The following is a 27,206-nucleotide window of genomic DNA, read 5'->3' as shown; positions in this document are numbered from 1 at the left end:
AAATCTACGGTATTCAGTTAGGATTTTAAATTATGTTTTAAAATCTGATGGTATTCAAATGCTGATGAATTTTTTTTGGATTTCATAAAATGATGAATTTGGCAGTATTTTTCAGTGTATTTTAAGTTTTTTGAAATCCCATCAAAATCTATAAGATTTTGAAGCATTGTACTTAAATTCTATCAACTATGCTACATTTTATCAAGAATCCACACAAAATCAAAATCACACAATCCATTAAGATATATAATCTAAAAACAATCCATTAAAATCTCAATCGAATACACCCCGTAAGATTTTAATCAGATTTGAGAGTAGAGCATTTTCCCGATTCAATATTTGCCGCATGTATATTTTATATGAAAGGTCGCGTTAAAGAGAGAACCGTAAATCTTAAAATTCATAAAGTTCTGTTACGGAAATCTAAATTTTAAAAAAAACTAGGATTTAAATATAAATACATAATTTTTTACACGTGTGTTCAAACATAATTTTAATTTATAATACATAAACACGACAATTTATATATTGATAGTCCTGTTACAGAGTCCTAACTAATACTCCCTCCGTCCCACCAGATTATTTACAGTTTCTTTTTTGGGGACGTCCCGTCCAATTCTTTACATTTCAAAACTTACAAAAAATTGTCAATTGGTCCTACCACTTCCCAACTTTTCCTCTCTTTTCACACTAATTTTACTTCCTTTTCACACTACTTTTACTCCACTGTCTCCTTTTTATACATTAAAAATCATTGGATCTCACCACTTCACCCACTTTTCTTTCTCTTTTCCACTACTTTATACTCCCTCCGTCCCCCTGAGTAGTATACATTGGGGGACGGGGACGCGGCACGGACTTTAATGCTCCTGTAAAGTGTGGTTGTGTAATTTATTTTTAAAATTTTCTTTTTCTGAATTAAAGTTTGGATGTTATATTTTTATTCAGAAAAAAAAAAATCTCAAAAATAAGTTACGGAACTATATTTTATAAGAGCATTGAAATGCGTGTCGAGCAGTTGAAAAGAAACGTATACAATTAAAATGGGACAGAGGGAGTACATATTTCTTAATTTCTGTACCCAAACTAAATATAAAAAATTGGCTGGGATGAATGACCGAAAAATAAGGGCAAGAGTTATAAGATTCTTAGCCTAAGCTCCTGAATGGAACATGAGGACCCTGTATTAAATATACTCCCTCTATTTTGAAATATAAGTCGTTTGATCTTTTGGCACACACTTCTAAATTCTTTGATTGTATAATTAAAATTTTTATTCTAAATTTTTTTCTTTTTTGAATAAAAATATCTGATTAATATTATAACATAGAAAAAGAAAATTTTAAAATAATGATTTTAACAAAGCGGTCAAACGACCTAGAAATGTGTGCCAAAAAAGTCAAGCGACCTGTATTTCAAAATATCCGCAGTATCTCCGTCCCATAACAAGAGTTGCTTTGACTTTTTACACGTAATTTGAGATGTAAAAAAAACATACATCTGCATATTATTTTTCAAATTTTTTTTTCTAAATAAAAATATAAATGTTTGAATTTTTTTTTGGGAAAGAAAATTTATAAAATAATATGTATAAGTATGTTTTTTTTACAACTTAAATTACGTGTAAAAAGTCAAATTGGCTCTTATCATGAGACGCATGGAGTATTTATTATAGGATTTGTGAGCCAATCAAAACAAAGTAAATTTATAAAAATTAGTTGAGAAGCCGCGCGTTGCGGCGACTTATAAAAATTATATTAATGATTCAATATTAATATTTGTAAAATAAAATAATTTTATGGCTGTCTATAAAAAGTATATTAATGTTTCAAAATTAATATTTGTGAGATAAAATATATTTTATATTATAAAAATCTTGATTTGATACCAATACTAGTATATAAAATTGTAAAATCGGACTATAATTCATGGTGAAAAAATGAAAATAAATTTATGCACGTAATTAACAATTTAAAGCACGACGAATCTTAATTTTATTTGTGTTTTTTTTTTTGAAAAGTAATCATGTTCTTGCATTGTCATCTTCCTCCAAATTTTTTTGATTGTTTGTGCACAATAACTACCCTTGCTTGTAACAACTTTTATTTTTTAATAATGTATAAACAACCTTCACTTAAAAGTTGCTTGAACGGAGCAAACAGATAATGCATGAATAATTTTTTCATGTATACAAAGTAAATCATATAAAAATTAACAACAAAAATGTCCGATGAACAAAACAAATATTATAAAAGTATAACTAACAAACATACATCACTAACAGTTAATTTATTGATATCATCCATTAATATCATGTCAAAACTATATTATTTTCCCGTGTTTGTATTTGTCGACATCGTTGCTGAAGAAGGCACCACCGAGTTAGAAATCGTGAGAGAGAAGGTCGTGTTCAGATGATCCAAAACCCTAAGATCTATAGGGGTATTTATAGGTGTCAAAGAGACTTGTGTGCTACTCTTTCCCATAATTAAATAATCCGAAACAAAATCAGATTAAAACTTTCAAGTTACTATATTCCATAAATAATCTGAAACAAAATCAGATTCTGAAACTTGCTTCTAATATACCCGAAACTAAAAAAGGTAGTTCTAAATTTTAATATATTTCATCCAAAAATTCCAGAAAATTAGAAAAACAGAACAGAGCGATGTGAGAGGCGCCACTTACACGCCCCTCGCTTCTTCTTTATATAAGTATATTGATGATTTGTGCTTACGATGTGGTAGAATAAAAACCGTTTATATAAACCCGTGTTGCAGTTGAATCAACCAGTAGTGTAAAATTTTGATGTACATACCGATGATTACAGTAATATTTTTCTCAAATTGTTAGAAATATATGAAAATTATTAATATAATATATACAAACCACCATGTTTAAGAATATATTTATAACTGTAATGGCGACTTAATTAATCATATTTGTTTAATTTGGCCGCCTTCAATTGTCGCCTAACAATAGCTAGCTAGTCATATAGCTAAGAAATTATGCTTATTATTTTCATTGCTTCGAATATTAATAGTTATAGAATTATAATATTATATTTACTATATAACTTTTTAACTATAACATGTACCATGTTATCATTGAGCATAATAATAAATTTTTTATTCAGCATATATACATAGCAACATATAATTGTCAATATTATTTATTAAAAACCCTAGACGTTTGTTTCCATATTTTTTAAGAATAGTCGTCCAGAGTTTTCAGTTAAGAGTTCGCTGTTAATATTTAATATTAATCATCAATATATATATATAAAGGAGGATGCGGGCGTCTCTAGAATTGTTCGATTCAGTCTTCTGATTTTTTTTAAATTTCGAATAAAAAATATAATTATAATTCAAAAAATCACGTTCAACAATTCTAAAAGTAATACAATTCTTTTCTTATTAAATTCTAAAGATAATACAATTCGGGCGTCTCTAGAATTGTTTGATTGAGTCTTCTAATTTTTTTTAGATTTCGGATAGAACTATAATTACAATTCAAAAAAATCAGGTTCTAAGAATTCTAAAAGTAATATAATTCTTTTCTTATTGAATTCTAATGATTTTAAAATTCTTTTCTTATTTAGTTTTTCTTATTAAATTCTAAAAATGATACAATTCTTTTCTTATTTAGCAATCCTAAAATAAATAGGATTATATTTAATATAATTCTTTTCTTATTGAATTCTAATGATTTTACAATTCTTTTCTTATTTAGTTTTTCTTATTAAATTCTAAAAATAATACAATTTTTTTCTTATTTAGTAATTCTAAAAGAAATAGGATTATATTTATTCAAACTACCAATAATAGATAAACTACTGTTTATATTTAATATTTGTAAGATAATATGTACAATTTTTATTTTCGATAAGATATATAGAAGATGTAGTTGAATTTTATATTATAAAATTTTATTTTCGATAAGATATATAGAAGAATAATCTAATACTATGTCCGTAATCACATGTGTGTTCGATTCAGTCTTCTGATTTTTATTAAATTTCGAGTTGAAAATAAAATTATAATTTAAAAACTAGGTTCAAGTATTGTATAGATAAAAGGATTGCAAAAATAGTACAATTCTTTTACTTATTTAGTAATAATAAAAGAGTAGGATTCTATTTATTCAAAATAACAATTATTGAAAAAATATAATTATAAAATACAATTCTTATTTACGAAAGTTATAAAATTTATAATCATATTTTATTATTTTTTTTCAAATTATATATCTAAAAAATAAAAACCAGCATCTTCCAGAATCTCAAATGGTCTAAACAGGTTCGTAACGTCTTCCATAATGGTCAATAAGATAGCATATATATCATGAAAACATCTTTGAGATCTTCAAAACCTCATTCAATGCATGGACTTGCAATTATTTTCGATAATAGTTGGATTCAATCTTATAATTTTCTTGAATTTTGAACAGAAAATAAAATTGTAATTCAAAAAATCAAATTCACGGATCTTAAAGGTAATACAATTCTTTTTTTTATTGGATTCTAAAAATAATAAAATTGTTTTCTTATAATTTTTTTAAATTTCGGATTGAAGATATAATTATAATTTAAAAAATCAGGTTCATGATTTCAAAAGTTAATACAATTCTTTTCATTTTGGATTCTAAAGGTAATACAATTCTTTTCTTATTTATGAATCCTAAAAGGAATAGGATTGTATTTATTTAAACTGACAATCATACATAAAATACAATTTATATTTAAGATTTGTAGGGTAATACGTACAAGTTTTATTTTCGATTTACACTTATAATTTTTTTAAATTTGGAGTATAAAATAAAAGATTGTAAATATTATAGTCATTAAAAAAACTAATAGCAAAAAAATTAGAACCATACAAGAATAATAATTTTTAACTAATAATAGGAATCATAGAATAAAAATAATTAATAAAATAAAACAGGATATATAAATAGGAATCATATATTGATTTTATGATAATATAAATGATTCTTTATTAGTATTGTGTTTGACGGGCACAGGAGGCGGCCCAAACCAATTTTTATCTAAATACTAATAATTTTTCTATTAGTATTTTGTTTCACGAGAAAGTGGCTAAAATAATTTTTTTATCTATGTTATAATATATATTTTTTACTAAAACGGGACCACGGTTCAAAATAATTTTTATCCAATCATAATTTTTAATTTTATCATTATTAGAATAATTTTTATATTTATTTAAACTAACAATCATTGATAAAATACAATTTATATTTAAGATTGGTAAGGTAATACATACAATTTTTATTTTCGATTTAGTCTTATAATTTTCTTAAACTTCGAATAGAAAATAAAAGATCGTAAAGATAATAATCATTAAAAAAACTAATTGCAAAAAAATTAGAACCATAAAAGAATAATAACTTTTAACTAATAAATAGGAATCATAAAATAAAAATGATTAATAAAATAAAATAAAATAAGATATATAAAATAGGAATCATATATTGATTTTATGATACTGCAAATGATTCTTGATTAGTATTGTGTTTGACGGGCAGGGGAGGCGGCCCAAACTAATTTTTATATAAATAATAATATTTTTCTATTAGTATTATGTTTCACGGTAAAGTGGCTAAAATAATTTTTTCCTATGTTATAATATATTTTTTTTGTTAAAACGGGACCACGGTTCAAAATATTTTTATCCAATTATAATCTTTAATTTTATCATAATTAGAATAATTTTTATTAATATTGTGTTTGACCTTAAGGAGAGACTCAAGCTAATATTTAAATTATGATATTTTGTTATTAGTATTGTATTTGACAAGAGAGCGGATCAAACTAATTTTGATCTAAATTATAGTGTAATATTTAATTTTATCGTATAAATAATAATTATGGATTAATATTGTGTTTGACGGGAGGGCGGCTCGAACTAATTTTATTATTAGTATTGTGTTTGACAGGATGACCATTTAAACAACTTTTTATACTAATTATAATATTTTTTTATTAGTGATATATTTAACCAGAAGATGACTTAAAATAATATTTTTACTATTATAATATTAATTCGTATCAAAATTTATAACGCCGCCGCGAAGCGCGGCTTTATTCGCTATTTACTTTATAAAGTTGCATGTAATACGACTTCACAAAAAACTAAAGGAAAAAAAGAAAGAAAAAAAAGACTAACGTAAAGGTTCGGGCGAAGAGAACATGTCGAGGGTACTCTTTTCCCGACTGGGCCTTGGAGTGTCAAATTGTTTATGGGCCTGTTCAGCACGTCCAAATCCATCGCTTCAAACCTTTTTAAGTGGGATTCAAAACTTTTGTTATCTTTATTTTAATTTTTTAAAGAACTTTTTTATCTTTATCTTGGCATAGTGCTCGAACTTGCTCAAAATAAGAATTTCCTCTCAAATATAAACAAAAGACAAAACATAATATCATACTAATTGTGGTGGTATCATACTAAATCATGGTGGTATATTTTCATGTTTTCCATATAGACTGAAATAGACTAAATCAAATTTTCATTTGCAAATTGTTGCTCAACTTGCTAAAGGCAGTAAAATAATCAATTAGAAGACAATCACGTAATTCTTTGATTATCAAGTTGACATTGATCACCACCTGTCATACATCAATATATGACAAAAGTTAGACAAAAATTATTCAAGGGTATTTGTTCAAAATTAAAGTTAACCATAACAAATATTATAATTTTATAAAAATTTACTTCCTCCTGTCCTTATTATAAGGCACCGAAACTTTTTACACACAATTCTAGATGCTTTGACCACCTACTTAAGATTATTTTTTTTAAAAATTCCTTTTTCTGAATTAAAATATATATCACATATTTTAATTCAGAAAAATAATATTTTAGAAAAAGTAATTTTAAGTAGGTGGTCAAAGCACCTAAAAGTGTGTGCAAAAAGTTTTGGTACCTTATGATAAGGACCAGAGGGAGTACTTTTTAAAAATATTTTTTATTTTGTCATATCTTGTATAAATAATAACTCTTTTTTCCGGATCATATTAGTTATAAAATGTGTAAAGATTTAAACCTCGCTTTATTAATCCCATAAAGGAAAAAACAGAAAAACATAAAAAGGAATTTTTGATATTTTTAGCAAATTACTCCATTTTGAATTATTTTTTTTTTTTTAACTTTTACACCCCACTTTTCAATTTCGAGTATATTGCCAATACCAGACACAATATTTTTATCCCGATCGCTGATATCTTGAAAAGCGTGCAGAGAAGTCAGAGCAAATCCTAAGAATTCGATCAACTGGACGGGAAAAAATAAGCAGCTAACTTCCATCCAATTAAATGACCGTTGGGGAAGTTGGCAGGAAATTGAAATAAATGTTACAGCACTCGCTATCCCCCAGCCCTTCAACTGCACCCATCAATGACCTCTTTTTCATTATATCTACACAATTTTAACATACAAATAATACCCACGTTTATAACCAAACTAAGTACCATCCCAATTTTTAATTTTCCTTCGCGAATTGAGCTCATCAATATTTTGCCGAGAAAAAATACACAGCATGCAGAGTTTATGATACATGTACAAGTTACATTTTGTGATCTTCGTAAATTAATATTTAGTTCTTGAAAAAGTGCATGCTGGGGTTTTTTAAGGTGAGTTTGGATTACCAAACACAAGTCAGACGCTAAGGTTTGTTTATTTATCTTTTTCTTTGTTATTGTTTGCGGTTTCTTTGGTAGATGAACAAACTTTGGCTGAGATTACTATGACCCTCTGCAATTTTATATATTATAAAGTCCTTGATAATTAAACTTTAGTAGTAGTAGTATTTAATAATTGCACAGTTGTAGTACTAATTTTGGATTTATTGGAAAAAGATTAGCTCTAGTTTAGGTGGGCATTCTACTGAAAAACAACAGAAATTGGCATATATTAGTCACTAGTTATGATCAGGCAAGTGGGAAAATTTTGCATTTTGGGTTAAGTGCACAAAAATATACATAATAATTTTGAGAAAATTTTAGTTTTTTGAGTGGGGCTGCAAATATATGATAGGTGATCAGATTTTAACCAAGCTAGCCTGTTATAGGTGAGGCAAATTTGCATAATTGCATTGTGGTAGAGAAGAGTAGATAAATTTAGGTAAATAATGGAGTAATATGAATAAAGAGGTCTGTTTGTGTAATTACTTGGAGCTTGATAAGTTATTCTGTAAAGATTTCTTTACAGGCTTGAAATTTAGGATAGTTTGGGCTACCTGGGTATTGAAGTTGAAGATGGTGGGCAGTATTGAGGTGATGACTCGCAATTCGCACTCGAATGGGACTATTAGTAGCTACAATGGCTTGGAAGAAAAGCTTGATGAATTTCGACGAGTTCTAGGTAAGGCTGATGGTGATCTGCTGAAAATTGTTGGTGTTGGAGCAGGTGCATGGGGCAGTGTCTTTGCAGCTTTGCTCCAAGATAGTTATGGTCAATTCCGGGATAAGGTACAAATCAGAATATGGAGGAGGCCCGGAAGAGCTGTTGATAGAGCTACTGCAGAACATTTGTTTGAAGTTATCAATTCGAGGGAGGATGTGTTGAGGAGGTTGATTAGGCGCTGCGCTTATTTGAAGTATGTGGAAGCAAGATTGGGGGATCGGACACTGTATGCAGATGAAATTTTGAAGGACGGATTCTGCCTGAACATGATTGATACACCTCTTTGTCCCTTAAAAGTTGTGACTAACTTGCAGGAGGCAGTTTGGGATGCTGACATTGTGGTCAATGGCTTGCCTTCAACTGAAACACGCGAGATTTTTGAAGAGATTAGCAAGTACTGGAAAGAAAGGATCAGCTCACCTGTTATCATCTCCTTGTCAAAGGGTATAGAGGCTGCCTTGGACCCTGTTCCCCATATAATTACTCCCACACAAATGATTAATTGGGCAAGTAAGTCTTCTTCTTTTTTAATTATTTACTTGGTTCTTATTCTCCAGTTTTCTATCAAGATACCTGCAGTCATCTACATACTTCTTCAAGATTTGGAAACTCTGGCACTGACTTACTTCAAGTTTAACTAATTTTTGCCACAAATTGCATATAATCCTTTTCTTTTATACTTTACATAAAAATACTATGTAGTAATGAACTGCAATTGCGTGTTAACCCCAAAATCCATCTTCCACTACTTTGTCTATTTTGATCGAAGTGTTGAAAATCTTTTACAATTAACTAATTAAGGAAATTAGAGTTTTGGTATAAGAAACTTTTACTGTGATTCATATCCCCCTCTTCTGTATTATTATGAGAAAGTTAAGTTGTTTCACTAAAATTGTATTTTGCCAGCTGGAGTACCATTAGAGAACATTCTTTATCTCGGTGGACCAAATATTGCAGCAGAAATTTATAACAAGGAGTATGCTAATGCTCGGATTTGTGGGGCTGGAAAGTGGAGAAAAGCAGTTGCAAAGTTTTTAAGGCAGCCACATTTCATTGTATGGGACAACAGCGACCTTGTCACTCATGAAGTTATGGGAGGCTTGAAGAATGTCTATGCAATAGGAGCTGGCAAGTTTAAATAATTAAGCTGTATAAATGCATATAACACAACACCTTGCACCACATTATTCAAAAAAAAAAAAAAACTTTTTAGCAAGGAAAATTTAACTGCAAATGAACATCTTTTACCTCAAACTTGAGTCTTATAGTTGATCTATTTTTCAGGAATGGTGGCAGCTTTGACCAAGGAAAGTGCTACCAGTAAATCAGTATATTTTGCTCATTGTACATCAGAGATGATTTTTATCACTCATCTGTTGACAGAAGAACCTGAGAAGCTTGCTGGCCCTTTGCTTGCTGATACTTACGTGACATTGCTAAAAGGTCGTAATGCATGGTATGGACAGATGATAGCTAAAGGGGAGCTGAGTCTTGATATGGGAGATAGCATCACAGGAAAGGGGATGATTCAGGTACTAACAAAGTACAGTATTTTGTTTGATCAAAATTTGCAGTATGCGATCTCCAATATATTTATAGCTCTAGAGCAGTATCAATTTCCTTAAAAGTTCCATTAAAAACCTATGGCCAACATTGAGAATCATAAGAGGATCACTTCAAGCCCTCCACTTAAGAGCAAAAGATTCATCAAGTCATTTGGATATAACTCTACCTTGTTAATATTTTTCTTTCTAGGGAGTATCAGCTGTAGAAGCATTCTATGAACTTCTGAGTCAGTTCAGTTTAAGCGTGCAACATCCTGAAGAAAACAAGCCTGTTGCTCCAGTCGAACTATGCCCCATCTTGAAGACGTTGTATAAAATACTTATAAAGAGGTGGAGCTTCATCGTTTTTCATATTTGTTTACATTGTTCAAGTACATACTACCAAATTTCTTCTAGTTATTTATTTAATTATGATTTCAGGGAACAACAGCCTTGTGGTATTCTTCAAGCCCTGAGAGACGAAACAATGAATGATCCTCGAGACCGCATTGAGATTGCTCAAAGCCATGCATTCTACAGGCCATCACTTCTTGGGCAGGTTGAAGGCAAAACCATCACTGCAAAGAACAACTGACAGAATCAACCAGTCATCATTCTTCTGCAACGAGATATATTATTCACTTATGCTGCAATAAATAGATTTTCTGCAATGATCGAAAAATATATGGTTGTGAACCTTCTAGACTCAAATCAAAGTTAAGGTTGTGTACATGGGGAGGGGATATTTGTGCAGTGGCATTCATATTTCATGGCCTTTAGAACATATGGATTTGGTGTAGTAGTATATAATTGTGCCATTCAAATTCAATGTATGATTTTTTTTTACTTCAGTTTTTCTATGGTTTTGCCGAGCTCTGAACACATGGGCTTCTTTACTTTTTCATCTTATATAATGTAGTATTTATTCCAATAATTCTCGAATACAAGAGAATTGAATCCAGGACACCACTGACACATTAAACCTTTATACTCGCCCTATTTTGATCCTTAAAAATGTGAACCTAATTAAATAATGTGCATCAGATGATAATTATATTCTCGGATGGAGGTTCGGTAATGCTTTCTAATGTTTTTATATTTTTTTTAAAATATTTTTAATATTTTTCCTTCTATTCAAAAGTAAAAAATTTGAAAAATAAGTTATTGAACTAAATTTTATAAAAATTTAAGATACGTATATAATGAAAAAAATCATACAAAATAAGTGAGAAGGAGTATTACAGAAGACTATAAAAATAAATCAAGAAGTTGCCGGTAAAACTTTACTATTTGGGTTTGATTGCATACATAGCGGACAGCCATTCTTACATTCATCCATCAAGGCCACACATTAATTCAACAAAACTTGAGTGCATGATTAATTCCATTTACCCCTTACAACAACGCAAAATTAAACAAACCCATGCCCTCATTAAATCTTCAATGAAACTTACCTCGACATATTTATCACAATCCTGCAAATTTTACAAGAAAAAATGGCACCAAATACAGGAAATGCAGCAAAGAAACAAGCCCTTTTCATATCATCCTTGATCGTGTTATGGTACTCATCGAATATCGGCGTTCTTCTCCTGAACAAATTTTTGTTGTCGAATTATGGATTTCGATTTCCGATATTCTTGACAATGTGTCACATGACAGCTTGTGCTGTCCTGAGTTATTTGTCCATCGTGTTCTTGAAAATCGTGCCGTTTCAGAGGATCAAATCTAAGTCTCAGTTTTTAAGGATCGCTACGCTGAGCGTTGTTTTCTGTGCCTCTGTTGTTGGGGGGAATATATCACTTAGGTATCTGCCTGTGTCGTTTAATCAGGCTGTCGGCGCCACCACGCCTTTTTTTACAGCCATGTTTGCTTATTTTATGACCTTCAAGAGGGAAGCTTGGGTTACTTATGTTGCTCTTATACCAGTTGTTGCTGGTGTTGTCATTGCAAGCGGGGTATGTTTTTCTCGGATTCAAAATTATGTGATTTAATCATCGGATTTTCTAGCGAGTTACCATAGACACATACTGACAACGACTTTTTAGTTAAATCTCTAATTCCATTAATAACAAAAATCGTCACCAAGACCTATGGGCATACACCAGAAAGAGTGAAGACCCTTTAGTTATTTACATTTCCAACATGGCTGTGGGCTCGCGCATATTCATCACACATGACCTTTATTTATGAATGATAGATACTTCAAAGCTGTAAATTCAATAAACGTTCATGTATCTTATCTTCTGTTGTCTTCTGACAGCCCAGTGTCTCTAGTTACGATAAATTAATTATGAACAAATGCATATTAATGTTTCGATCGGTTGCTATCAGGGGGAGCCAAGCTTTCACTTGTATGGATTCATCATGTGCATCAGTGCAACTGCTGCCAGGGCCTTTAAGTCTGTTCTTCAGGGAATTTTGCTTTCTTCAGAAGGGTAATTTCTTATGCTTACATGTATGATATCGCCATCAACACATGCATATCTTCTAGTATAAAGTTGTATAAAGCTAGTACCCCGTCCATAAGACTCCTGCGTCAACAAAGTCCCCTCGTAGACAGCCTTACCAACTATTTATATGAATTCCCTGTGCAAAAGAAAGTCTTTTTAAACCCCTATTGTAAGAAAATATAGTAAAAATGAAGTTAATAATGCAGAAGCACAGGAGGAAACTTTCAATAATTCATTTGACAATCAATCTCCATAGCAATATCTAATTATAAGTTCATATTAACTTGTCCGCAACTTAACATTAATTGTGACACAGCCTGTTTTATTTCAATCATTATTTCAGGGAGAAGCTGAACTCAATGAATTTGATGCTTTATATGGCCCCAATTGCTGTTGTAGTTTTGTTGCCTGCAGCACTTTTCATGGAACCAGATGTGGTAGAAGTCACAGTAACACTTGGATTAAAACATACATTTATGTGGCTGCTTCTTTTTCTCAATTCAGTAATGGCTTATTCAGCCAACTTAACCAACTTCTTGGTGACCAAGCATACGAGTGCTCTAACACTCCAGGTATTATCCCTCTCACACACTAGCAATTTAATCACACTGCACGATCCACTGTAAAATTTAAGCTTGCATGTGATGTGTTCGTTTGAGTCCATCTCGGCTGAATGCCTGAATGTGTGAGTTGTCAGGTACTGGGCAATGCAAAAGGCGCAGTAGCTGTTGTTATCTCTATACTGTTGTTCCGAAATCCTGTCACCTTTCAGGGAATAGCTGGTTATTCAATGACTGTTATGGGAGTGGTTGCTTATGGAGAAGCTAAAAGAAGATACAAATAATCCTCAGTCCATGCACCGGCATTCTTCTGTACAAACATATTTTCCTTGCCCTAATATAGTAGGCTTTAGTGAGTTAGATTCTGGTTCTGGTGCTTCCAGATATCTTTGGGACAAGACAATTAGTTTCATGTGATGTCCTGTATATTATACCAAAGTCTTGCATCCAGTTGTAGGAGCTAATCTTGTAATATTCAACTTCTCTTTCACTCTGCACAGATCAAATGGGCTTTATTATTTTATACCTACATTCACCTATACCACTGATTTTTACCTGTATAATGACTTATTTCAAGAAAATAAAAAATCTTTTAAACACGTTTCTTATTTGCATAAATAAATAGTTATTTTCAGGAAAAAACACATACTTATGTAATTTTCTCTAGAAATTAATCACTTATTTTGAAAAATAGAATAAGTCAGACGAACTGTCACCAATAATAAGTTCCTATGTTCCCATCTATGTAGGAACTAGGAGGTGTCGCATTTTCAGGAGAATAAAACTCGTTCAGCCATACAGAAAGCCTGAATTGGCATAAAACAATTATAAATAAAGAAAAGGTAGACATGTATACAAATTTAGCCTCTACACAGTGCTCATGAACTACAAAACCAGCTTATAAGAAAACCACCTCAAGTTCGTAGAACAAAAGTACTTTGCAACTTTGCTCAATACTTGCTGAACAGTGGATCTATCCAAAGAAAACATACAGTGGTTTGGTCAAGTTAACATTAAAAGATTAGTTCGTACGGTCCAGTATTTGATATTGTGGTAGACCCGTGTTATTTTTTCCCAGAAGAAGAGTACTTATTTCTCTTCATATCATACAGCTTCTGGTCCCGTGGCGAGCCGATCATAACCATCATGGTGCTTGGGAACTCTTCTTTCAACAGGAATGCACTTCAAAACAACTGCAATAGGCATGCCTACAAATCCAATTAGGATGCTCAGTAACCACAACTGCCAACTCAGCGGCACAGTGCTTGCGAAGGCCCCTAGGAACTCGACTATTATAACTTGAAATATCACTGTGGCCAACATGACACCAATAAATATCCAGCTACTGAACATGCCACGGAAAATATTGATCTTTTCAATATCTCGGCTGTTTATCTCGTTAAAGACCTGAAAATAAAAATAGTGAGCAAGATATTATTATTATTTAGCTGCGAGTGATTTTCTCTATCATGTACTCTATTAAGGAAGTAAAAAGAGAAAAAAGAATCATGAAACAATCATTCTGCCCTCAAAAATTCAACTGACCAAACTAGAGCATAATGCCAGTTCCAGAAGACAACTTAAAGCATTTCCTACTACAATCACACATGATATTTGGATTGCACCCACAAATTATGTTTGTACTTAAGAACCTTGATGCTACATGAGATACTCCAGAGGACCCCTTTGTGGATCAAGATGACCCAAAATAAAGTTATGTTCCAGAAATGTGTTTGTGGGTTTACATGCATTTGCTAAAAACTAAGGCGAAGATACATCTCTTTAACCACAAGTTCTGCTTGTAATATATTTCTATAACTGGCTTAGTACCCTAGCACATGAGTTGGCCCAGGCCATTTTGGACAGGAATGAGTAATCTGTATATAGGTTATGTTGAGGCTTAATGTAAATGTGATGCAGGACAGAACTCCAAAACAATTAAAACTAGAACAAGATAAGCTTCGAAGGATTATCCACCCAAGAAAGGAGAGATAGGGACACAACGTAAATTATAAATACTGCAACTGTAACCACAGGCCTACAGACTATGGGGCTTATAACAAATAAACTAATAACTAAAGCGTACGTAACTATTAAATAAAATAATATTCTGGATATTTAATATACTTGTTTATTTCCAATTTGGTCCCTTATCATAATCTGCTCAAAACATAAAGTTACACCGCTTAAAAAACATGGTGCTAAACTAGGGCTAAGGAGGTAATATAGCCTTAAATGATTACAGACCAAAATTCAGATGAGTACCTGGAACTATTGACAACTATAGGTGGCCACATAGCAAAGATGGTGCTAAACTAGGAATAAGGAGGTAATATAGCCTTAAATGATTATAAAAACTGCCAGCAAAATATAAATTCAAATCCCGAACAGTACCTGGCAGAATACAAAGGTATTAAATATGAAGGTATTGACAATAATGGTAGCATCTGAACCATTGAGTCCCAGAATTTGCTTCCCTGCAAAATTGAACACGAACAGAACGACCATTTGGTAAATACTCTGACCTGCTATATTCCTCCACATTGCTCTGGTTATAAAACTCACACCCCTCCCCACTGGGGGCCTATTCATCAATCCTTCATGTGCTGGTTCGGTAGCCAGTGCCAATGCACCTAATGTGTCCATAATCAGATTGACCCAAAGCAACTGCACAGCAGTGAGGGGAGCAGATCCTGAAAATGAAATGTAAAATTTACCACTAAAATGAATACTCAATCAGTTAATTGTTAAAATAAAGGAAATAAATAGTTTAAGCTCAAAGGAGAAACGGACCAGAGATGCATGCTGAAATGAAATTGATCATAAGAGCAACAATATTAACAGTAAGCTGAAACTGAACAAACTTTTGGATGTTAATGTATACAGCACGCCCCCATTTGGCAACATTTACTATTGTTGAAAAGTTGTCATCCAATATAATGACATCAGCATTTTCTTTGGCAACCTGCATGTTCAAATCGTGAGAGCTTAAGGATTAGAAGTGATGAAAAGCATGCTAAATCAAAATATCAATACTTACTACTAAATGTCTACTAACAAGGCTTAGGTTCTTATAATACTAAAACGGACTGAGAGTAGATGTTAGACTGGGGAAAAGGTAAACAGTATCATTCTATATAAGCAGAGAAAAGAATTCTCATAGTAGATGACATAATCAGACCTCTGTTCCAGCTATACCCATTGCAAGTCCAATGTCTGCTTCGTGCAAAGCAGGAGCATCATTTGTTCCATCACCAGTTACAGCAACCACCTCTTTATGGATGCTCCTTAAATTGGTTACCAGCTTGTGCTTGTCCAAAGGCAAAGATCGAGCCATTACCTATAAACAAGCATATTCAAATCAACTGCATCTTCGCATAGATAACAAATACTATTGCGGTTAATTAACCACCTGAATATGTGGTACTATCGCCATCAATTCATCTGGACTTTTGTTGCGAAAATCTGGTCCTTCAATGGCCAAACCACCTTCAGTGAGTATTCCACATTCTTTTGCAATGGCCTTCGCTGTGTTAATGTTGTCACCAGTGACCATACGCACAGTTATTCCAGCAGCTAAACAAGTTCGAACAGCATCCTTGACCCCTGGGCGTACAGGATCTTTAATACCAACTACTGCAATCAATGTATAACTACTATCAGGCAAACCGATCCCATCACAATTGTTGTCAGTATCCTTAAATGCCAAACAGATTGTTCTTAAAGCATCACAGGCAAAACCATTGATGACATCTGTGATGTTTTGTACGAATTCCTCCGACAGGTCAACTGTTTCCCCGTTGTAATCAATTACCTTATCACACATTCCTAATACAATCTCTGATGCGCCTTTGCAGAAAGCTCTAGTTCTACCATCTGGAAGAGCCACAAGAACAGACATCGTCTTTTTAACAGAATTGAAGGGTTCGACTTTTAGCATCTTGATTTCTCGACGCTGTGCATCAAAATCACCACCCAGTAGCAATCCGTATTCTACAAGTGCTGATTCTGTTGGTGTACCTAGTACAGAAGTTTTTCCATCTTTATTTTGACAACCTCTGAAGCAGTATTCTGAAATATAGCCTGCAAGAGAAAGGGTAATACATTTTCTGATACATCAGAATGATTAGTATTATGATTTTCACCATCTTTCATCTCTTCAGGTTTCCCACATACCCATATCTTATCAACTACCATATGGTTTGTAGTTAGTGTTCCTGTTTTATCTGTGCATATGCAAGTAGCAGAACCCATTGTCTCACATGCGGAAAGATGCCTCACAAGTGCCTTGTCATTCATTAACTTCTTCATTGCAAAAGCAAGGCTCAATGTCACTGCCAGAGGTAGTCCTTCTGGAACAGCAACAACAATTATGGTCACTGCAGTAGCAAAGTAATTCAAAAGCTTCATAGCATCAACTGAAGTCCAACTGGTGAACTCATGGTGAATTGCTTTCTCCACCAAGAATCTTACTGTCAGAACAGAGAATGTCAGCACAGCAAAAATCAAGCCAATCTTGCCTATGATTGTAGCAACACCATTCAGCTTCACCTGTAGTGGAGTCTCATCTTCACCTCCTTCACTCAATGTTTCCATCAACTTGCCCCATTCAGTTCGCATACCAACAGTGGTCACCAGCATCTTACCTGAACCATCTTGCACCTTGGTCCCTGCAAGTAGAAAAGGATTTTTCTCATTTATATTCACTGGCTCACTCTCCCCAGACAAGCTTGACTCGTCAATTAACAAGCTGTATCCTGATATAAACAATCCATCAGCTGGAACTTGATCTCCAATCGATAAGTGGACAACATCCCCAACAACCAGGTCAAATATGGACACCTTTTGTCTAGTTCCATCTCTTGTTACATGAACAGATATTTTCTTCTTCTCCTTGTCCAGATCTTTAAACTGCAAGGATTGATTATAATCACTAATTGCAGTCACCATGACTACCAGAAAAATACTAAGTATGATTCCTAACCCATCATATATGCCTTTTGGCAACCCTTCAGTGGCAAGTCCTACACCTATAGAAACCACAGCACAAACAATAAGGATAATAAGGGTCAAATCATGTAAAGCCTCCCAGACAAACAGCCAAAAACTTTTAGATGGTTTTTCAGTATATCTGTTGACGCCCAAGAACTTTTGCCGTTTAGGCAAGTCAGTTGTCTCTACTCCCTCATCCAGTGAGACATTTAATTCAGCTGCCACTCCACTTACTCCCTGGTGCTCTTCCAAGACTTTATTGTTACGGCTTCTGATAATCTTTGCAATCTTATCAGGATTAATATTATAACCTGCATCTATAGCCTCTTTGGAGGGCTTTAAGGCTGCAAAAGAAAAAAAAACTAATAAACAAAAAGGATACACATAAGTACTTATGTGGCATCCAAGACCATAAATCATCTTACAGTTCTACCCTAATACAAGTATATATAAATTAAACACTTACCTTCGATAAACTTGTATGCTGCCTTAATTGTTGTAACAACAAGTCGCAGATCTTCCTGGTATATATTGATATTAAAAAAAAAAAAAAATCAGACTTATATCCATAACAAAATTGTAAGGATGGTTCTAAAGAAATCTATAATAATGTTATTAACATAACTATATTTGATCAAATTCTGTCAAAACCTAGTTACCATTTTTTATGAATATAGAGAAACTAAAAGAATGAAAGTTGAAGTCAATTTCCATACATTTAAAAAAAATGTCCACCAGAGTTTCTAGCACATATGAGCTTCTGCAAAAGCTTTCCATAAAAGACCTAAAGTCAATAACCACCATAATCTACCTAAAATTAATCACCTCCCAAATTTAATCTCAACAGCATTTTGCATAATTTTCCCTGGTGTTAAATGTAATTCAAAATTAACCAACAACATTTTCATTTTCAATTCCAGGAGACAACTACATATTATATTCGTTTAATTGTCTCATAATCATCAAGGGATACTCCCATCCACACTAAGTAAACTCTAATGCAAATTGAGAGAGCTGTAAGACCATTTGATTGAGAGACTAATAATAATTGTAAGCTTAGTATTTGATCAATCTCAATGAATGTTATTAGCTCTGTAGGGCAAGTTGCCCTAAAGAGCTAATAACATCATAGATGTTTTTCGAGATTTAGAACTCCTCGAATACCAGAAACATATAAGCATGATACCCTATAATTCATATAATATCCGAGGGAAAATGATTGTTTGGATCTGAGCAACACATCCATGGTGACATGAATACCATCAAATTAAATTGATTAAGTGGGTTGTTTTAGGATCAATCCTGGCCAAAAACGTTTTCAGGCTTATGTTTAAGCAATACATAGATAGTTAAGTACTTCATTCCAGGTTATGACCACTTCTTTGCCTTCCAGAACATTGGTGAACATACAGCATACAACATACTCACCCGGCAAGGCAGAGCCTAGCCGAGATAATAGTGAAGCCCAGTACCAATATTCCCAGTTCCATTTCATAGCTTAATTAATTAAATTTTAAACTAATTGCTATGTTTCGCTGGACCACTAAAAATTATAAATACAATATAATATTTAAATATTATTATCATTTATTCATAAATAAATTATAGTAGCAGTTAAAATAGCCACAAAAATTTAAGAACTGTACCTAGGGTTTCACTTAAGAACTACGCGTATTTTTCACAAAATATCAAATCAATACAATAACATAATATTATCTGTATTTGTACCAATATTTTAATATATCGGCCTTTTAACACCACACACCAGTACCTGAATCTTTTGAACCTTGAGCTTCTGCTCGTTGCGTTTCGCCAGATCGACAATGTGACGGAATCGACGGCGGCGATTCTTCACTATCCCGACGGCGTTTCTCCACCGGAGCTGCGCTTCCTCCGGCGCATGCTTCGCCGGAATATCAAAGTCCTTGAGATAATTCTCCATCTTTGTTACTTAATACTCAAATTTCTCCTGGTATGAGCAGCTATGGTGCTATAGAGACATGGATTTATATGTATTTATGTAAGTAGAGGTGGTGAAGCAGAGCAGAAGAGAGCAAATATATTGAACGCCGTGTTTGTGGTTATTTAAACCGTAAAAGTCGGGGGCAGTGGCCAGTGTGTGTTTGTTGATTTGACGTGTCCTGATCTCCCAATATTCAACGTTCATAAATTATCATTATTTTTTAGATGTAAAGTATCAGCCAGGACTTTTCTCTGTGTTTTTATTAGGTTGTTTTTATTAAGTTTACTTTTTCTCTGTTATTTCGAATTTAACTCAACTCATAAAATTAGGTCGGAATGATATATTTTATACATATTAATTCTGTAAATAGAAACAAAATTCTAATTAAATTAATTTAACTAATTTAGTGATTTTTAATTAATAAAAATCAAATTCAATCGCAGTATAATGTATATTCCTTAATTCATCATGAAACTCACACTCAAATTATTCGACAAAAATTATCGAATAATAAATATCTAATAAAATTAAGATGTCAATGTGAATATTTTAAACTAAAATTTTTGACTCATTTTACCTTCCTATGTACTACTAGTATGATTGTATGTCAATAAACTGGATTCGAAAAAAAAAACAGCGTAATCTTTGACATATGCTATATGCATCCCCTATTCCCCTGTTTCTGTCATGATATTTTCAAACTTTACATTTATATTGCAGTTTTAATTTCTAGCCTGTCAAGAAACTTCTGTCAGCAGCAGTACATGATTTCATGTTCAAATTAATCTGCATTCTCAAAGTTTAAAATCTAATCGAGATCTAAAGTTCCTTTATATGAACTTTTAAACAAATATTTTAAATTAATTCTGAGTGGAGCACTGGAATGTATAAAACGGAAAAGATGATGAAAAGGAAGATACGATTAAACTGTTCGAGAAAAGCAAAATGAATATATAAAGAGCACGATGGTAGATGCGAGGGAAAAGGGGCTTCCGATATATATTTATCTGTCGATTTTCTAGTATTTACTCCTTTTTCATCGCCGCCACCTTTTTTATTTTATTGATGCTTTCCTTTTCAATTCATTATTCTGTATAGTACTATTATTCTGCACCAAGCAAGTCTCCTGTGCACGGTAGTCAACCAACGACCACCACCCCACAGGCACACGCACATCCAGTATGCATCCAATATTCGAATTCAAAGTTTCCTCCTTTGAGAGGTGCCCCTTGATGGACCATATAATCTAGAGGTAATTGCATATCGCACCCCCCAGTATTATCAAAAAATGATAGAATACCTATATTTTGAGAAATTCAACTCGCACTTCTTATCTTTAGTATTCAAGCCCGAGATGCATCCCCTGCCGTTAACTCATTGCACTGCGTTAAGTCACTATACATATAATTGCAATTCGGACCCCCTAAGTTACGTTCAAAAACGATGTTGTGCCCATATTTTTGGAAACCCAAATCGCACCACCTATCATTACATCTCAGAAACGATACGCACACCCTCCGTTGAATTTCATTAACTTCCGTTAAAATACACATCCGTCTCAATTTATATGTCCGTTTTGCTTTTTGAGGAGTCAAACTGACTAATTTTTGACCAACTATTTGAAAATATGTATTTATTATTTTAAAAAATAGAAAATTACATATTAAAATAGACTAGATTTAATTTTTATTGATATTTTTTTGATCAATTTTTTCAAACAAAATAATTAAAATTTATATATTTTAATCAATATAAAATTTATGTATTATTCATAATATATATCACATAATATTTATTTTTATATTTAAAATAGTGTATATTTTAAGTACTTAATACATATGTCACTAAAAATTTAAAATCATTCAATATGTAAAATCATTTTGACTTGGGGATGGGGATAAGTTAATTAAGCAAAAATTTTAAAAAAAAACATCAAAAAGTAAATCTAATCTATTTGTTTTCGCAAATAATAGAAGGTCCGAATTTCGCAAATAATGATTTTAAATTTTTAGTGACATGTGATTAAGTACTTAAAATATACACTATTTTATATATAAAAAATAAATATTATGTGATATTTATTATAAATAATACATAAATTTATATATTGATTAAAATATATAAATTTTAATTATTTTGTTTGGAAAATTGAACAAAAAAATTTAAAAAATATCAATAAAAATAAATCCAATCTATTTTTAATATGTAACTTTCTATTTTCTAAAATAATAAATACATATTTTCAAATAGTTGGTCAAAATTAGTCAATTGACTCCTCAAAAAACAAAAGGAACATATAAATTGAGACGGGGGTGTGTTTTAACGAAAGTTAACGAAATTCAACAGAGGGTGTGCGTATCGTTTCTGAGATGTAGAAAGATAGGTGGTGCAATTAGAGTTTCCAAAAATATGGGCATAATATCGTTTTTGAACGTAAGTTAGGGGGTCCGAATTGCAATTACGGAGTGCAAAGAGTTAACGGAAGTTAACGGCAGGGGGTGCATCTCGGGCTTGAACACTAAAGATAAAGATAAGGGGTGCGAGTTGAGTTTCTCAAAGTATAGGTACTCTATCGTTTTTGAACGATACTTAGGAGGTGTGATATGCAATTACCTCTATAATTTATGTTAGACTATGAACTAATTTATATTAACTGTTCTGTGTGTTTTTTAGAATAAATCTTGATACACATCCTTAAACACTACAAACTCACTACCTAAATTATAAGACTAGTATATACTATATTGCACTATAAATAACTGTTTTTCTTTTTATTTTCTTAAAATGGACCCGCCAGTGACATTCTTTTAATACTAGTAGTGTATTTGTAGTGTATAAGGATGTGTGCCAAGACTTACTCGTGTTTTTTATTATATATGTTAAACATAATTTTGTTTTACAAATACATATATAACTATACTTGTATATTAGTTAAAAAATAATTAATACATGTGTTTTAAACTCAAAAAAAAATTACAAATAAAGAATTACGAGGGATACATTTTAATGGATTTTAAACAATCTCAATTAAATATCATCGAATTAAAGCATAATTAAAAAACCCCATTAAACACCTCAAAATTTTAATGAATTTCAAATAATCACAATTGAATACCCTCGAATTTCATAAATGAAGAATAATCCTTTAAAATCTGAATCCAATACCATCTTCAATCATAATTTTATAAATAAAGCAATTTCATCTTCATTTTCACATTTTTCACTTTATATCTTTATTCCATCTCCAACCATTACTTCATTTTATAAATAAAGCAATTTGTGCTTTATCTTCAAGTAACTTTATATATATAGTAGGATAGTGCATGACTTTATATATAAAGATAGAGTAATGGATGATTGGAGATGGATTACTCTATTTATAAAGTTAAAAGTGAAGAAATATGAAATTTAGAGTGATGGTTAGAGATGCCCTAAGTTAACGTTAAGTCAGAGGTCACAAGTCACAATTTAATATGAGCCAAACCGCCTCACAATCAATGTCAAAGTTTTGTCCAACAATAGTACATTGTGCATGTAGAAGCAACATGAGCACATTAATCTAATCCTCTAAATTGCCTAAGAATCAGTCTCTTGGCCTTGAGCTATATAAGCTTTCAATTTCTCCAGCCAGTTCTCATACTGATTTTGTTCCTTCTTATGTAGGTGCAGGAGGAGGAAGTTGGTGAGGCTTTTTCCAATCCCCTTTGTCACTAAATATTGCTTGAGTTCATCCTGCAACTGGGGATCCAAAGTACTGCAAAAAGAAAGGTAATTTCTATTAACCACGATTTGAAGTACCAAGAGCGAAGAACATATGCTATAATTTGGAAGTAAAGCCCAATACTGATTTTCTACCCGTATTTCTTCCAAAGTTGCAAGTTATCTAGTTTTCAAATGACTAATGTACAAGCCTCGTGTTACCAACACAACCCTCCACTATTCCAACTCAGTGTTGACCTTTTTCTCTTCTCAATTTTCAGCTGTCATAGCAATGCCGTAAGCAAATAACTTACACCCAAGAGATACTCCTCGGTCTCAACTTTCGCAATCTTGCTCGCATGCACATATCTAGTATTGTCCTAACATGTTCATGGTTCCCTACTACCCTCAATGCTCAAATTAAAATTAGCTTAATACCCAAAACTATACACATATACATACATACTTTTCATAACTCATATGCGTGCGTGTGTGTTAAGTTCTGTGGAGACAACAATTTATAAAATACCTTGAGAATTATGTAATTTTTGCAAGTAAAATATTGCAAAATGTATTTTTCTACAAAACATGTTTTACAAGTTAAAAAACATGTTCTGCTCATAGAATATAACATGTTGAGTGAAAGAATAAATTTTTCAATATTTTAATTGAAAAACTTACATGGTCTCTGCGGTCTCCATAGAACTTTTATCTATATATATCAATTTCGCTCTATATCTCTGTGGAGTGTGTAGCTAATAAAAACTTGGGATATATATGACTACTGTTTGAGATACCATTACAAAAAGAATTAATTGAGTACAAAAACAAAATATTATTTACTTCTAATCATATAGCCTCATGACACTTATTTTTTTATATTATTCCATATCATAAGATGCATATACTCATATCTTGGTAATTTCCTGTACCATCAAATTTGTATAAGTTCAAGAAAACTCATCAACACCTCTCTAAGATAAAGGAAAATGATAATCCATACAATATAAAATTGTTTCAAGCAGTCAGCAGTCATCACTCATGTAATCTCTGTATATTTAAAAAAAGAACATAATTGAATGGGAGGATGGAAGATAAAACAACAGAATATGCCTTCACTAACTTCAGTTTCACGGATTCATTTAATGAGCTAATAAGGACTAAATGTAAGAGAGACAAAACAAAGTCAGTCTGTGTCCTTTTTAACAAAAAAAGCTTACCTAAATAAGGGACCTCTATAAAGTGAAGACCCCAAACTGCTTGTTGACGGGAGATAGTGAGCATGACGGATATTAAACTCAATGCCATCTTCACCTTTACTGAAAACTCCACAGTCAAATTGCAATATAGAGCTTAATCCAGGCTTTTTAATGCATACCTTCATCAAAGCTTCCCTGGGAAGCCTATCATCGTCTTCAATGGTTTCTTCACCAAGCAAAGCAGTAGTAACAGCAAGTTCCTCACCTGAATTGCACGTCTTTCTCAAAACCACATCTTCAGAACGAGGAGAATCCCAGTCCACCACAAAATCTCCCAATGGTTCAGTTTTATCATTCTGCATTCATGTCCAAATTTTAGAACATTCAGAATTTTAGCAAAGTAAAAATCAGTAATATATAGACCCAGCAATTTTGTACACGACAAGAAACTTAGTGTCTGTTTTTATATTTTTGAGTACACGACAATACGACATAAAAGTACACCACACAGAAGTACACTGCATAAACTAATTTAAATATTTTAAGTTATAATAGCTATATGTATTTTCTTTGTATAAATATACATATTTTTACAATATTATATGTAAATATAATGTAAACATGTATATTAATGTAAATTAATAAAAATATACATTATATTTTTGTTATTATATAGTGACACGCGATAACACGACACATAAAGTACATGACATGAAGGTACACAAACTCTAAATAGGTCGTGCTTGGGCTTAACGTTCAGTACCCAAAAACACTAAAGTACCCGACATACACGAATTGCCAGGTCCGGTAATAAGCATATACTAATACCAATGCATAACAAAATGGTATAGAAATTGATAGTGTCCACTTAAGATAACTTTAAAGTGGCATGGGCAAAAAACCTCAATGGTATTGATAAAGATATATTCAAATTCCGGATTTTCCATTGTCGACCAAGATTAAGAACATTAGCGCACATGTACATTGATCCATGTTTATATAATTCTAAAACACATAATTTTTTAAGATTAATACCTAATTATGCCAGCACTAAAGTCTATCTATATAGTGATGAATGAGAATAAGATGATAACTTGTGTGACTTCTCATTTTGCTTTCAACAAGCCTTTTGACTTCTTTTTTTTTATATGTAATCTGACTTCGTTTTACTTATTAACGAGTACAATGCAGTCAAAAGGCTTGAAGACGGAAACACCACAAACACATCACAAGTTTAATAAGAATACATTCAATCAATAAGCATAAAAGAACACATAGATGACCATATATCAATGTGTGTTTGTGCACAAGTTTAAATTTCATAATCCTCACATTCTTTCTCATGTTAGCAAATTTCATCTCATACTCTCTTAATTCTAAACTTAGAGCATCTCCAATAAACTCTTTATTTGAGCTCTTATATTAAAAAATAAAAAGCCATGTCAAATTTTGAGCTCCAAGAGACTCTTAGAGGCTCTTTAAAGCTTAAGAGGCTCTTCTCTCTCCTCAATTGTAGGAGCCACTAGATAGCTCTAACTAACTAATATTTATTATAAGTTTGTTCCACTTACTCTCTTTCTTTCCACTTTCTTTTGTCTCTTTTATGAATTCAATGTACTTTTAATAATATAAAAATAAATAAAGAGTGGATATAAAGAAAACATTGTTGGAGTACATGTACACTAAATTGCTAAGAGCTAAAATTTATATTATATTTAAGAGTGATTCTAAGAGTCTATTGAGATGCTCTTAACAAGTTTAAACTTCATAATCCTCACATTCTTTCTTATGTTAGCAAAATTCCTTTGTACTCTTTTAATTCTTAATTAAATATATCTAAACATTACTTAAAGAAAATATGTTGAGACTTGAATTCGAGAGAAAAAGTACATGATCTAATCTGTGAACTTAGAAATTCAGGACTTAATTTTAAAAAAAAATAAAATATCAAAGGAGTATTTTTATTTCTGAACGTGTCCTCTGGTCTAGTATGACATTGCATCTTTCAAACCAAATCCGGGAAAAATAGTAGAGTACCTAACCCGGGGACCAGGCATAGGAAATACTGAAGAAACTACTGAGGTCTGAATATATATATACATGTCTGAATAATTGCCCCCACCCCCGCCGCCCCCGCCCCTGCTAATTCCAATACTCATCAGTAACCAACTCCATCGCTTTCTGCAAAGCAAATTCCTATATGTATATATCGATGAAAACCAAGCTACTAGTCAAATCAAAGTCAGGTGTCAGCTCCTCCTCGACTATAAAACCTAAAACTTAATGTACCTTCTGTCCGCGTAAATAACTTTATAACCCACAATTCACCCATGTTTTCTGCAATCGAACAATCAAACAATTAACATATTCGCTGTT

At 32.0% G+C, this 27,206-nt stretch overlaps 4 protein-coding genes across 7 annotated transcripts; 2 read left to right on the top strand and 2 right to left on the bottom strand.

The window, feature by feature from the left end:
* Positions 1–7,456: 7,456 nt before the first annotated feature.
* On the top strand, positions 7,457–10,815 carry LOC108224855 (probable glycerol-3-phosphate dehydrogenase [NAD(+)] 1, cytosolic). Of its 4 annotated transcripts, none has more exons than XM_017399596.2 (6): positions 7,457–7,685; positions 8,226–8,930; positions 9,327–9,548; positions 9,705–9,952; positions 10,176–10,315; positions 10,406–10,815. In XM_017399596.2, exons 2-6 carry the CDS (start codon positions 8,273–8,275, stop codon positions 10,557–10,559), a joined length of 1,422 nt encoding a protein of 473 aa, XP_017255085.1. In that variant the 5' UTR covers positions 7,457–7,685; positions 8,226–8,272; the 3' UTR covers positions 10,560–10,815. The 4 variants fall into 4 exon arrangements, with proteins under 4 accessions (XP_017255085.1, XP_017255088.1, XP_017255086.1 ...); XM_017399599.2 differs by having other exon boundaries at positions 7,460–7,648; XM_017399597.2 differs by having other exon boundaries at positions 7,547–7,685; positions 8,214–8,930.
* Positions 10,816–11,313: 498 nt separating this feature from the next.
* LOC108226837 (UDP-URONIC ACID TRANSPORTER 1) lies at positions 11,314–13,467 on the top strand. The gene is made up of 4 exons (XM_017401831.2): positions 11,314–11,922; positions 12,299–12,402; positions 12,761–12,989; positions 13,115–13,467. The coding sequence occupies exons 1-4, from the start codon at positions 11,461–11,463 to the stop codon at positions 13,259–13,261; spliced, it is 942 nt and encodes a 313-aa protein (XP_017257320.1). The 5' UTR covers positions 11,314–11,460; the 3' UTR covers positions 13,262–13,467.
* Positions 13,468–13,809: 342 nt separating this feature from the next.
* On the bottom strand, positions 13,810–20,119 carry LOC108227373 (calcium-transporting ATPase 4, plasma membrane-type). The gene is given in 8 exon segments (XM_017402481.2): positions 13,810–14,384; positions 15,372–15,670; positions 15,771–15,942; positions 16,159–16,317; positions 16,390–17,024; positions 17,027–18,313; positions 18,436–18,490; positions 19,741–20,119. Coding segments are annotated over 8 exon segments (3,081 nt in total). The 5' UTR covers positions 19,912–20,119; the 3' UTR covers positions 13,810–14,081.
* Positions 20,120–23,368: 3,249 nt separating this feature from the next.
* LOC135146984 (mitochondrial acidic protein mam33-like) lies at positions 23,369–25,332 on the bottom strand. Its single transcript, XM_064079042.1, has 2 exons — positions 24,852–25,332; positions 23,369–23,686 (listed from the first exon to the last, which is right to left on the bottom strand). Exons 1-2 carry the CDS (start codon positions 25,190–25,192, stop codon positions 23,509–23,511), a joined length of 519 nt encoding a protein of 172 aa, XP_063935112.1. The 5' UTR covers positions 25,193–25,332; the 3' UTR covers positions 23,369–23,508.
* Positions 25,333–27,206: the final 1,874 nt, after the last annotated feature.

The sequence above is a fragment of the Daucus carota genome, chromosome 6, assembly GCF_001625215.2.
Source record: "Daucus carota subsp. sativus chromosome 6, DH1 v3.0, whole genome shotgun sequence".
Classification (NCBI taxonomy): Eukaryota; Viridiplantae; Streptophyta; class Magnoliopsida; order Apiales; family Apiaceae; genus Daucus; species Daucus carota.
The sequence above is the reverse complement of the archived record's forward strand: the minus strand, read 5'-3'. Positions and strand labels throughout refer to the sequence as shown.

What these genes read in the sequence shown, in the direction of transcription:
- LOC108226837 (XM_017401831.2), top strand. Translation starts at nt 11,461, where the DNA reads ATGGCACCAAATACAGGAAATGCAGCAAAGAAACAAGCCCTTTTCATA. An exon ending in ATTTTGCTTTCTTCAGAAGG is followed by an intron (nt 12,403 to 12,760) that starts GTAATTTCTTAT and finishes TCATTATTTCAG; the next exon opens with GGAGAAGCTGAACTCAATGA. An exon ending in CGAGTGCTCTAACACTCCAG is followed by an intron (nt 12,990 to 13,114) that starts GTATTATCCCTC and finishes GTGAGTTGTCAG; the next exon opens with GTACTGGGCAATGCAAAAGG.
- LOC135146984 (XM_064079042.1), bottom strand. Translation starts at nt 25,192, where the DNA reads ATGCAGAATGATAAAACTGAACCATTGGGAGATTTTGTGGTGGACTGG. An exon ending in TATAGAGGTCCCTTATTTAG is followed by an intron (nt 23,687 to 24,851) that starts GTAAGCTTTTTT and finishes TTCTTTTTGCAG; the next exon opens with TACTTTGGATCCCCAGTTGC.
- LOC108224855 (XM_017399595.2), top strand. Translation starts at nt 8,156, where the DNA reads ATGAATAAAGAGGTCTGTTTGTGTAATTACTTGGAGCTTGATAAGTTA. An exon ending in ACAAATGATTAATTGGGCAA is followed by an intron (nt 8,931 to 9,326) that starts GTAAGTCTTCTT and finishes GTATTTTGCCAG; the next exon opens with CTGGAGTACCATTAGAGAAC. An exon ending in CAGGAAAGGGGATGATTCAG is followed by an intron (nt 9,953 to 10,175) that starts GTACTAACAAAG and finishes TTTTCTTTCTAG; the next exon opens with GGAGTATCAGCTGTAGAAGC.